General features: G+C 39.4%; 1 protein-coding gene across 2 annotated transcripts in view; it reads right to left on the minus strand.

The window, feature by feature from the left end:
• Window positions 1–3,603: 3,603 nt before the first annotated feature.
• MAP7 (microtubule associated protein 7) overlaps window positions 3,604–13,687 on the minus strand; it is a 179,044-nt gene continuing 168,960 nt past the window's right edge. For both annotated transcript variants that reach the window (XM_068985456.1, XM_068985455.1), the window contains 3 exons: window positions 10,711–10,813; window positions 7,099–7,322; window positions 3,604–4,970 (listed from right to left, as the gene is read on the minus strand). In XM_068985456.1, the coding sequence (XP_068841557.1) occupies window positions 4,960–4,970; window positions 7,099–7,322; window positions 10,711–10,813 (338 nt within the window). In that variant the 3' untranslated portion in view covers window positions 3,604–4,959. The remainder of the gene's footprint in view (window positions 4,971–7,098; window positions 7,323–10,710; window positions 10,814–13,687) is intronic.

A 13,687-nucleotide genomic window follows, 5' to 3' on the forward strand; every position in this document is an offset into this window, starting at 1 on the left:
TCATGCCACTCCCTTCTGGCCTGCAGTTTCTTCTACTGAAATATCAACTGATAGCTTTACGGGAGTTCCCTTGTATGTTATTTGTTGTTCTCCCCCTGTTGCTGTTAATATTCTTTTTAATTTTTGTCATTTCCTAAAATTTCTTTGATCTCTAAAATTGTAATCAAAACTATCAGCATAAACCTTAAGTTAGTAGTCACCAAGGAAACAGGTATTAGCAAAATACTTGTAACAAATTTAAAATTGTCTCCGTTCACATGATGGTGCTTTTCTCTTCCATTTCTTGGCTTTACAGCTCCTGCTCCAAACCAGTGAAAAGGCAAAAGACGTGAAAAAATGATGAGTATTTTGAGCAGGTTTAGGTATTCAAGTGTTAAATAGGATGGGAAAATTGAAGAGATGATGTTTCTCAGAAGGTCATCTAAAATTGCTTTTCTAACCTGATCCAATAGCCATTTCATCATGACTTTTAATGTTCTATGCACAAAACATATATAGGCCAATAGGTAAATAATTTCTATTAGTTAAAAAGAATGCAAAAGATGGTTGCATTTATTGATGCCTGTTACTCTTTGTGACCCTGTGGATTGTAGCCTGCCAGGCTCCGCTGTAGATGAAATTCTCTAGGCAAGAATACTGGAGTGGGTTGCCATTTTGTCCTCCAGTTAATATGCAATAATTTACTTCAAAACACTTTAACGTATACTTTGTGATGTATGTGTATATGTATGTTGTTGTTCAGTTGTTACGTCGTGTCCAACTCTTTGTGACTCCATGACGGTACATAGCATCCCAGGCCTCCCTATCCCTCATTATCTCCTGGAGTTTGCTTAAGTTCATGTTCACTGAATCAGTGATGCTATCCAACCATCTCATGCTGTCCTCTTCTCCTTTTGCTTTCAATCTTTCCTAGCATCAGGCTCTTTTCCAGTGAGTGAACTCTTCACATCAGGTGGCCAGAGTATTGGAGCTTCACCAGTCCCTCCAATGAGTATTCAGGATTGATTTCCTTTAAGATTGACTGGTTTGATCTTCTTGCTGTCCAAGGGACTCTCAAGAGAGTACATATACATATATATATAAACTATACCTGTTTAATCTTACTGTGGGGTAACTTCCTGATGTTCAAGCTGGTTTTAGAAAAGGCAGAGGAACCAGAGATCAAATTGCCAACATCCGCTGGATCATTGAAAAAGCAAGAGAGTTCCAGAAAAACATTTATTTCTGCTTTATTGACTATGCCAAAGCCTTTGACTGTGTGGATCACAATAAACTGTGGAAAATTCTGAGAGAGATGGGAGTACCAGACCACCTGACCTGCCTCTTGAGAAATCTGTATGCAGGTCAGGAAGCAACAGTTAGAACTGGACATGGAACAACAGAATGGTTCCAAACAGGAAAAGGAGTACGTCAAGGCTGTATATTGTCACCCTGCTTATTTAACTTCTATGCAGAGTACATCATGAGAAACTCTGGACTGGAAGAAACACAAGCTGGAATCAAGATTGCCAGGAGAAATATCAATAACCTCAGATATGCAGATGACACCATCCTTATGGCAGAAAGTGAAGAGGAGCTAAAAAGCCTCTTGATGAAAGAGGAGTCAAAAAGTTGGCTTAAAGCTCAACATTCAGAAAACGAAAATCATGGCATCTGGTCCCATTACTTCATGGGAAATAGATGGGGAAACAGTGGAAACAGTGTCAGACTTAATTTTTTTGGGCTCCAAAATCACTGCAGATGGTGACTGCAGCCATGAAATTAAAAGACGCTTACTCCTTGGAAGAAAAGTTATGACCAACCTAGATAGCATATTCAAAAGCAGAGACGTTACTTTGCCGACTAAGGTCCGTCTAGTCAAGGCTATGGTTTTTCCAGTGGTCATGTATGGATGTGAGAGTTGGACTGTGAAGAAGGCTGAGCGCCGAAGAATTGATGCTTTTGAACTGTGGTGTTGGAGAAGACTCTTGAGAGTCCCTTGGACTGCACGGAGATCCAACCAGTCCATTCTAAAGGAGATCAGCCCTGGGATTTCTTTGGAAGGAATGATGCTAAAGCTGAAACTCCAGTACTTTGGCCACCTCATGCGAAGAGTTGACTCATTGGAACAGACTCTGATGCTGGGAGGGATTGAGGGCAGGAGGAGAAGGGGACGACAGAGGATGAGATGGCTGGATGGCATCACTGACTCAATGGACGTGAGTCTGAGTGAACTCCGGGAGTTGGTGATGGAGAGGGAGGCCTGGCGTGCTACAATTCATGGGGTCGCAAAGAGTTGGACATGACTGAGCGACTGAACTGAACTGAGGACAGATAGGATTTGAAGGACCCCAATCTGGTGGCTTTAAACATTGCTATCTAAATCTGTATCACTGTTAATCAGCAGAAAGGATGTTAGTAACTTTTCATTAGTGAATGGATCTTGAAAGATCAGTGGTTGTCTATAAAGACTGAGAGGGAATATGCATGAGGTAAAAGAATATGGCAGAACCTGCAAGCTAAGGACTTTTAATTAGTACTGTAGGTGTAGAGTTCTGGGGGTTCACCTTCCCCCAAACCACCCATTTAGGACTGTGCTTCCTGATCCAATCTGCTTACCTAATCCTGCCTTTCGAATATCACTGTGGTCCTACCTGCTGTGAGGCAAATCATCCCACAGACACCTTGATGGTTTTGAGAAGGAACTTCCTCAAGCTTTCCAAAGACCGTTCATGTGAATTAATGTTTGTTCATGTGAAAGAACTGTTTTAGATTTGCTTTTATTATAATATACCACCAGGTAGTGATGTTATGCAAGAGGAAACATATAGCCTTACCTTCCAGTAAAGGTTTGTGGCTATCTACCAAATGAACATGTGACTGGTGACTAAACGGGCCTAAAACAGACCACAATGGTGTGGAAAAGAAAACAAAAGGCCCATGCACCTTCATGCCATGGAGAGGGTCATATTTGATCCCTGAGACCTTCCCTTAGTATAGTCCCTACTGCTGCTGCTGCTACTGCGTCGCTTCAGTCGTGTCCGACTGAAGGCTCCACCAGGCTCCCCCGTCCCTGAGATTCTCCAGGCAAGAACACTGGAGTGGGTTGCCATTTCTGAGCACCTCTTTAAGATCAGTAGGTAGATATGTACTGATCTAAAGGGGCTGGAGAGAAAGCAATCCAGTTGTTGTAAACGTCATCATCCTCTGGCAATGTAGCTAACAAAATAAGAGTTAACAATTTTCTGTCACTTCTAATTAAAACTTGATTACTTAGAGGCTTTCAGTTTGCTAATGATTTTGCTCAAGTTAAAAATAAAAACAGGAAAACCTAGCAAAAACTAAATTCCTGCTCTAAATTGTAAAGAAAACTATTCTGTAAGCCTGTTCAGATGAAGATGGTGGAGGTTAAGTGAAGAATAACTGGAAAATTCAAGAATCAACCTAAGTGCAGTTATAACATATGAGAAACCTAAAACTATGCCGAATACATTTTATTTGGTGTTTTCATGCTAGGTCAATCTAAACAACAACAACAAAGACCCGATTTGAACAGATTTTCTTTTAATATGACTATGTGTACATGGACAACTGAGAACAGGGAAAACCCCCAAATTAATGTTTTAACAAATTACAGCTGTTACTAAAGATGGTATGTCAGGATTTTAAGGAAACAGTCCAATAAATGAACAGCCCCTCATTCAATCTAATTAACCAACCCCTCTTTTAGTAAAAAAACACTCTAGTGGCAGAAGTTTATCATTTTTAAAAAATACTCCATAATAAAACATGTGTTTCCTCAATGTTCTCTCTCCTTCAGTATTTAGTTACTAACAGTCTCTCAAATGGTAAAATAAAATTGAATTTATATCATCAAATGAAAGTGCAAGTTTGTACAGCCAAGCTCAGCAGCGGAAGTGAAGAGTGAAAGCTGATGGATGTCACACAGAACAAGGACCTTCATGAAGGTGTCCTGCAGTGTCCTGGGTGCCAAACACAGTCAACATTCCATCATTTTTTTCATTGCTCTTAAACGAGCAAAACCAAATTTTTTTTTTTAATTTAAAGAAATAGTAAATCTTTATTCCCTCGCACATAATTTTGAGATCCAGTAAGGCAAAGATAAGTCCCATCATCACTGGGGACAGCAGCAATAAACAGACTTCAGAAATAGCCCTGAATTATCAGCAACATTCTCTCACGGTAATATAAGGAATGCATCTCATAAATCAAATCTGCAATGTTATCATATTGTTCTAATTTATTTGATTAGTTTCTCTGAAAAACTTTATAAATACATTATTTAAGAGGACAGTAAATTATTTTCTTGCTCTAGAAAAAATAATTTTTTCACATTTTAAAACTTGAGTACGCTTTAGCAAAAAGATGCAAGAAGAATGGGACAGCGGGGTTTGCAGAATGTCCATGTACAAGTTGCATTTACAGGAACCTGGTAATCTGCCTCTACAAATAGAGCTCTGTGCAATAATATTTTAACAAACAGGCTTAATTTAAACACCTCTCCTATTGACTCTACCTGTGGAACCAAGAGGTACTTATATTTTCAAGTATATTGTAAAAGGTAAAAATTTCTGTGTCAATTTTACATGTTAGCATTTAAAGAACAAAATATCTATGTGAAAAATCATGCCTACTCAGCCTATTTTTGATAGCCAAATGGTCTCACCTTTTAAAGAAAGCAGAAAAATATTGATTTCCTAAGAAGGAGTACACTTGGAAAAAGCCATTTAAAGTACTGAAGAACAAGGAGCATTTTTTTTTCTCTACTGGCGAAAATTATTAGAAAAGCTTTCCAGTCTGTTGTCTTTAGCTAGTTTTAATAAAATCTTTTCAAAATGATGGTCAAGAAATCTTTAGAAAACTGGAGGAAGGGAAGATGCTCCTTTGCAGCATGGAAGGAATTCCATTAACTGTAGAATTTCTTTTTAAATTTCTGCTTTGGTTCTTCAGAAGAAATGCTCATATAACTTCTATATTAGGAAACAAGAAAGAACAGATTAATATGACATTTACCTAACGTCTTAGAAAATACTACAGTAATATCATTATGTTCCTAAAACTTTACTATGCTTTTTATACACTGTCTTACATATGAACAGGCAATTTGATCAGGATCGCTGGTCTTCTAAGCGAATTCTACCACTAATAGGAAAACACATGTCCTTTCTTTAACTTAGGCTATATATCATTTGCTTTTTCAAACTGTGTTAAGTCAATTGTACTTTGCTTTGAGATTAGAAACTTTACATTCATTGGTCTTGAATCCTCAGTACCTGATGTTTCAGGCTCCAGTCATATGTTGAAGCTGAAATAAATGATGGTTGATAAGTAGCCATGAACAAAAACAACCCCTAACACCACCTACTAATGCAAACACTGGACTATGTTCCTAGAAAACAGTGGGGATGAAATGACAGGTAAATCATTAAATCACCTTTAAATCAAAAGGTGATTTAAAACCTGGCAAATGAAAAAGTCATCTGAACATTCCTTCCATCTCTGTGAATCTGTGACATGACAAAGTAGGAAGCTGTACCAGGAGTGTTTCCATCAACACACAGGTAATCAGATTGTTCTCAAAGGCTTAATTTAACAGAATGTCAGGTGTTAATAGCTTTCATTTACAGTGGACCTTCTTCTTTTCACAATCTTAAAAAGAGCAGATCACTAAAGCAAAGTTACAGGCCCAAGGTCAGTATCTTAGAGGAGGGCAAAAAGACTAGCTTCATGTGTATAAAGGTTCAAGATTGGCTTTTTCAACCAGTTTTAAACTGGAAAATATTTGTTAGATCTAATATATTTATATCTAAAAATATCTGTTGCAATCTAATACAAAACAATTTGACCACAAGTAATGCTTTACTAACTCATCTAAACATCCTGAATTTGTCTGGTGCTGTTACGACAGTATTAAGAGATGCTGGTCAATATGTGAAAGTGGGGTGTTGGGAGAGAGAGAAGTTGATAGAATTCCAAGAGGTTTGAAAAGAGATGAAGCTGGATTATCCAATTTGTTCTGGAGCCTGATGAGATTGTGCTGTTAAGTCACTAGGAGCACTGAGTTGGCAATTTTTTATGTTGTTATTTCTCTGGGTCCTGTAACGCTATTGTTCTTTTTGCACAATGACTTCAGCTTAACTAAGTCCCAGAGGGCCTAAGAGAGTCAACAGCTGCAGTCACTCAACTAGGAATGGAAGGCCCCTGGGCTCAGTCAGTATACTCCTAGACGGTCCTGTTACCTAAATCGTTATCTCATTACACGTAAAAAGGACAATAATGTATTATCCCAGGTTGCTGTGCCAAACATGAGAAAAATCATGAGAGAACATGCTGAAAGTGAAAAAAGTAACAGTGTCAGCTGCTCAGTCATGTCCAACTTTTTGCAACCCTGTCGACTGCAGCCCTCCAGGCTCCTCTGTCCATAGGGTTCTCCAGACAAGAAAAAAGAGTGGGTAGCCATTCCCTTCTCCAGGGGGTCTTCCTGACCCAGGGATTGAATCTGTGTCTCCTGCATTGCAGCGGGATTCTTTACCAGCTGAGCCACCTGTTGGCAGTCTTCAAATATCTTTAGAACTGAGAAAGATGGAATAGAAACCAAACAAACCTTATCTCCAGTGGACAGAACTTGGTTCACTGGCCACTCAGTTACGGTTAAGTTTTTGTCTTACTATGAAGCATGTTCTGACCAGCAGTGTCTCTGGGCAATGAATGTTGCTCTGTGAGGGGAGGCCCACATATACCCACAGGTGCTACAGACTGAATTTCTACACTGAGTGGGAGAATAAGAGGGGCCCTAGAAGTTGCCCAACACAACTCAAAATTCAATTTCTATGACCCATACAGTCTTTTCCAAGAGGCGTATCTGGTCCCTTGAAGGACAAAGTGTGCCAAAGTCATACAGGACAAGGTTCACTCCCTCTTAAGTGTTAGTCGCTCAGTCATGTCTGACTGTGATTCCATGGACCATAGCGCACCAGGCTCCTCTGTCCAGGGATCCCTCAGGCAAGAATACTGGAGTGGGTTGCCATTCCCTTCTCCTTCCATATTTGGTGTCACCTATTTCTGACGTTTACTGAAGGGAGTTTGAGGCAAGCTTACCTGCTGTCTGTTGTGTCTGAACACCGTCTACCTGAGGCAGGGGTCCAAGTGTCCCTTCATCGTCAAAGGCCAAAATTGGATTCAAAGGAATATCTGGATTCTCACTGTTGGTGACATCTAGTCTGGATGGTTTAGATCCAATGGGTAAGTTTATAATTTCTTCAAAATTTTCATTCTGAACTGAGATTCCATTTTCACTTGGTTGTTTTTCCAAACTGGGAGTACTAGGGAGTTCGAAAAATCAAAATTAAAGGAGTTAGTATTAAAACTGGAAAACATTTTTAGGACAACCCAAAACTTTTATAATAAATCATAATGACATCATTTTTATTAAAAATGATGAGTTTCAACATATTTATACTTTATTAAAAAAATCTTTTTATTTTAAAGTTAATAAAATGGAACAATTTATCAATTAGAATAGATCATTATCAATAATTCTACATACATTCAACAATTTCTACTGCAGGCATTTTACATCCTTTTGTCTGATAAAAAGAGCCCTCATTAGGATCTTTACTTCAAGGATGAGGGGATTATAACTTGGGGGTGAGGGGGATAATTTGTACAAGCTGCCTAAGTACTGTCAGATGGTCTGCATTCCAGATTGGCTACATGATTTCTGGTCCTGTTTTTCTCATAATGCTGTTTTGTACACTGCCTGGCTATTCAAATTCTCCCTATCTCTAGCTTCCTAAAACATGAACATAATTGTATAGGTTAATTGTTCTAGACCAACCTTCTCATCTTTGCCCCTTAACTCTGCCTCTGACCCTACCTCGAATCCTATCAATTCACGTTTAATAGCTTGGATTTTTGAGATACATTCAGTTGGCCGTGAAATCCTTAATTTTCTACCTGTAATTTCTTTTATGTTTTGTGCTCCCTCTACACACTCCATAACCAAACCAGCATCCCTTTTTAGGTTATATATTATGCTTACAATGTGACAAAACGATGCCTATGCATCAAACGGATGCTAGATTAATTTTACTGTTGATTTTATCTGACTGCAGTAAATATATTTGCAAACTTCATGATTTGTTCAGTGCTCATAAGAAAATGACCCTGCTTGACAGGAGTTAGTGTTCAAATGGAAAATGAGGCAAAAATTGTGAATGTTTTAACTTTTAATATACATTGATTATTAACTGAATGTTTAGCTATAGACAGGTCTATGAAAGAGATCAGAAAATCAGGTCTCTGTCAGTAATGCCAGCAACTTGAACTTTAGTAAGTTAGTCTTTTTTCCATCTCCTTCCCAAATGGTGAAAATGAAGCTAATATACATCCACTCTTTCCACGGTCCCCCTCCCACTTTTTTTTTTTTTTTGCTTCTCTGCCCCTGTGTTGAGGATATAGTTTATTTTCCTCAGTCAGTGAGATATATTGACTTTGTGGAACATATTCTAAAGCATTTCTGATATGGATATTTTGGTACATATTTTGTTAACTATTGGACTTCCCTGGTGGCTCAGAAGGTAAAGTGTCTGCCCGCAATACGGGAGACCTGGGTTCGATCCACAGGTCGGGAAGATCCCCTGGAGAAGGAAATGGCAACCCACTCCAGTACTCTTGCCTAGAAAATTCCATGGATGGAGGAGCCTGGTGGGCTACAGTCCATGGGGTCGCAAAGAGTCAGACATGACTGAATGACTTCACTTTCACTTTGTTAACTATTAAACCTCTTCTTTTAGGAGAAAAAGAAAGATGCCTGACCTAACTGCATCACAAGGCCTTGCAGGGTACAGTGAAAATATTATTTGTAAGAGTGCTGTGGAAAAGAACATAAAATTATTATACAGATTCAGACTATGATGGTGTGGTACTTTCCCACTATTGTACCATGGAACTGAGAGGAAGCTTGGCATCACAGTCTACATGAGTGTGCTTGCATGCACACACACTGAATGCCTGCCATCCTATTCTTTCCCAATATGAGTGAGCTTTCGGTAACCAGGGAGTTTCGGTTCTCATCCCACAGAGACTTTTAAGTACAAGTTTTGGCAAAAGACGAATATATCTTCAAAGCCCTTGTTCCTTGACGGATGTCAGCTCCATCACCTTTCAGATCTGCGTGTGCTGACAAGCTATAATGCCAACACCAACCCCATGTCTGACTCAACAGCTGACTTCATTTTCCCCTTCCACTACTACCCAACCCCTCCACCCAGGCTTATTAACAATTGGAGGAATAATCATACCATATGCTTTGGATGACCAATTATTAAATGTTCAGAGGACACAGTGATATGCAAAAACTATTAAACTGAAGTTGAAGTTGCTGAGGTTAGGGTTTATGGATCCTCTTTAACGAGAACCAGCTTTTGAATTCCTCTTCTTTGGCTTACACGCGAGGTTGAAGCTGGATGTAGGACTTTTGAAGATGATATGTTTTGGCTTCTTATACAATGATTAATCACTTGGTGATTTTACCACTGAAGAGAGTCAGCTAATGTATAAGCTAATTTTATTCCCTGGAGAGAATTATCAGTGGCTTAAAAAACTTATTACTTGTTATAATAATGGGGCACTCTCTGCAGTACTTTTTAATAGGAGTTGGAAATGAATATTTTATTTAAAAATTAAACTAATTTAAAAATGAAATATTAATGTCTTCGATAATTTTGAAAATTTATTCAACATAATCAAAAGCTTATTGTTAAGGTATCTCTTCAGAAAATTGTGTTTTTTTTGGAATTCTAAGTGGGCAAAATAAAAAAAGTTTACTGTCCCAGGAAGATAATACAAAGATACCCTATGACACCTTAGGATGACTTGTCTTTTCATTGCTGCCAATACTATAAAATGTGTGGTATGTGTTTTTAGATTAAGAATTTATATATATTAACCATTATGCCATATACCTTAAACTTACACAGTGCAATATATCAATCACATCTCAATATAACTGGGAAGAAAAAAGATCTTAGATCTTAAGACATATTGTTCTATCAATTAAAAGAAAATTAATCTGAGGAGCTTCAATTCTCTTATGGTGTCTAAGGCTGGCATTAGAGACAGAACTTTTTTCATGTTTGAGACAGCACTGTTAAAATCCTGTCAATATAAAGGCAAGGGAAGAGTAAGGCAATCTTCCCTCAACCCACACTTCTTAACTACTGTCAGCAAACATTTGTTTCCTTGTAGGAAGTCCTACTACTGGTATAAGAAATACTGGCATCTAAATTGCTTTTACTAAGGAACAAACCTGTGACTCATTATAATATTATATACAGTAAAAATACAGCTGTTATATATCATCAAAGTGTGTGAAGATGGTCCAGGATCATGCCAAAGATATATAAAGGAAAGTAACAAATTATTCCCTGTAATTTGATTAAATAGCCACACAAAAACCTCACCATCATATTTAGCAGTTCAAGAAAAGACATTTTCCTTTTCTCAGATTACAAAATTACTACCTCTAACCAAAATAATGAATCTAAATATAATAAATCTTCATGTTAAAACTCTGAAATTCCGTCTGGCCCCATCAGAAAATTCTGGTGGGATTTGGCGGAGCTAACAGTGGGGGGGAGGGGATGGTTAGACAAAAGCTGTCCTGCTTTGCTCTAATGTGCTAAGAAAAGCCCCGGTTGTCTAACTCACCTGTCCACCGTCACTTTTGATTGGTGAGAGGTAACCACATGGGTGCTGGCCTCTGGTTCCTCCAATCCTGGAGAGTTTGTCATATTCGGAAGTGTAGATACTGCTGGACACAGCAAAGATGATGGGATAAAGGGTTACTACTACTCTACTATCAAACCCAAAGCCCAGCAGCCAGAATGCTTGGATTTATGTCCTGGCTCTGCCACTTTCCAGCTCTGTGACCTTGGGCAAGCCATAAATGCTCTGTGCTTTGGTTTCCTCATGGATAATAGTACCTACCTCATAGGCTACTGTGAGAAGTAACTGTACTTAGAACACTTGTACTTAGTAAGAGTACTTAGAACACTGCATGGCACATTGTAAGGGTGGAAACCAGGGCTGCTATTATTTTTGCCTGCACCCAATTGATTTTGGGCAAAATAGGTAATACTGAAATCACAGCAGTTGACTTGGCCAAGCTGATGCTGAACAAATGATTACTGAAGGATCTGGAGCAAATAATCATGAAATACCCTAAGTGGTGAAAAGTGGTTTTACCCTATTTGGTAAAACTCAGTTTAGTTCTAGTCACGCTTAAGAATGGTATGGATTTCATACATGGAAGGCCAGTGAATTGTACCTAACTATGCTACCTAGTCATTCAACGCTCCCTGCTGGAGTCTAGCGTAAGCCAACAGTATTGATAAGTGACTTTAAAATCTGGGCCAGGTTTATATGAAGTCTTATAAAACTTAACATAGATCATAGTTTCAGGGACCTTTGTGGCAGTTTATGGTTTCAGCTTGATGTCAGAGAATAAGTGAAATAATTCCAAAGAAGTGTTATTTCACAGCTTAGTACAAATTGAATAAAATGACCAGATGTACAAAGAACTTAGTAACTAAAGCAAAGAAGAGATTGATAACTTAAAAGCTGTCAACATTTACAAAATTGGTAACGGCTTCTGAGAAGGCTTCTGATAGGTCTGCAAATTCACCTGCCGCCCTAGCCTAGAATTCTCTTTGGAGCACTGGTAATACCATTTAGCCCTCAACCACATGAGAGACTGGGAGAAGAGGAAAATGTATCAGATAATCCTCAGGCCTCTTTCTAGCAGTATTCAATCACACTGATTATTAGTGACGATAAACACAAGTATGATGACTGACAAGTTTCACCTTCCCTCTCACCATTGTTTGTTCCAGAAGAATATCAAAAGAATTGACAGGGAAATAGCAGAAAGAAGAAAGATTGGGGGAAAAAAAACTAGGAGCTATTTATTTGGCTCTGCACAATCTACAGCATCAGCTCCTCAAATAATCCTGAGTTGGTACAATTTACACCCTAAAATGCGCATTCTGATCACTCACTGGGTGCCACATCTGCTTCAAGCCCGCATCTATTACAACATTCCTAGAGACAACCTGTTAAAAATACAGTGGGGTTAACAGGCAACCATTAAGGCTGTTTTCCAAACAAATATAATTAGGGCATCTTTAAAAGAGCATGGGGAAAAAAAAAAAAGATGGGGACTTCCCTGGTGGTTCAGTGACTAGGAGACTCCATGCTCCCAAGGCAGGGGGCCTGGGTTCAATTTCTGGTCAAGGAACAAGATCTCACATGATGCAACTGGGAATTCACACACTGCAACTAAAGATCCTGTATGCCAAATACAACTAAGATCTGGTGCAGCCAAACAAATATTTAAAAATAAAAAGAGCATGAAAACACCATTAAGAAGGGGTCATGACCTAAAGGACCTAGGAAAGCCTCTACTGAAGTAAAACCAAATCCCTAAACCCCAAAGTTCACATTTGAAAGTCCCTAGAGTTTATAGACCTGCCTCTTGAGAAACCTATATGCAGGTGAGGAAGCAACAGTTAGAACTGGACATGGAACAACAGACTGGTTCCAAATAGGAAAAGGAGTACATCAAGGCTGTATATTGTCACCCTGCTTATTTAACTTCTATGCAGAGTACATATGGCAACCCACTCCAGTACTCTTGCCTGGAAAATCCCATGGATGAAGGAGCCTGGTAGGCTGCAGTCCATGGGGTCGCTAAGAGTCGGGCACGACTGAGCGACTTCACTTTCACTTTTCACTTTCATGCGTTGGAGAAGGAAATGGCAACCCACTCCAGTGTTCTTGCCTGGAGAATCCCAGGGACGGGGGAGCCTGATGGGCTGCCGTCTATGGGGTCGCACAGAGTCGGACACGACTGAAGCAACTTAGCAGCAGCAGCAGAGTACATCATGAGAAACGCTGGGCTGGAGGAAGCACAAGCTGGAATCAAGATTGCCGGGAGAAATATCAATAACCTCAGATATGCAGATGACACCACCCTTATGGCAGAAAGTGAAGAGGAACAAAAACGTCTCTTGATGAAAGTGAAAGACAACAGTGAAAAAGCTGGCTTAAAGCTCAACATTCAGAAAACGAAGATAATGGCATCTGGTCCCATCACTTCATGGGACATAGATGGGTAAACAGTGGAAACAGTGTCAGACTTTATACTTTTGGGCTCCAAAATCACTGCAGATGGTGACGGTAGCCATGAAATTGAAAGACGCTTACTCCTTGGAAGGAAAGTTATGACCAACCTAGTTAGCATATTCAAAAGCAGAGACATTACTTTGCCAACAAGGTCCCTCTAGTCAAGGCTATGGCTTTTCCAGTGGTCATGTATGGATGTGAGTTGGACTGTGAAGAAAGCTGAGTGCTGAAGAATTGATGCTTTTGAACTGTGGTGTTGGAGAAGACTCTTGAGAGTCCCTTGGACTGCAAGGAGATCCAACCAGTCCATTATAAAGGAGATCAGCCCTGGGTGTTCCTTGGAAGGAATGATGCTGAAGCTGAAACTCCAGTACTTTGGCCACCTCATGTGAAGAGTTGACTCACTGGAAAAGACTCTGATGCTGGGAGGGATTGGGGGCAGCAGGAAAAGGGGACGACAGAGGATGAGATGGCTGGATGGTATCACTGATTCGATGGACGT

This window comes from Capricornis sumatraensis, chromosome 13 (assembly GCF_032405125.1).
Source record: "Capricornis sumatraensis isolate serow.1 chromosome 13, serow.2, whole genome shotgun sequence".
In the NCBI taxonomy this organism is placed as follows: Eukaryota; Metazoa; Chordata; class Mammalia; order Artiodactyla; family Bovidae; genus Capricornis; species Capricornis sumatraensis.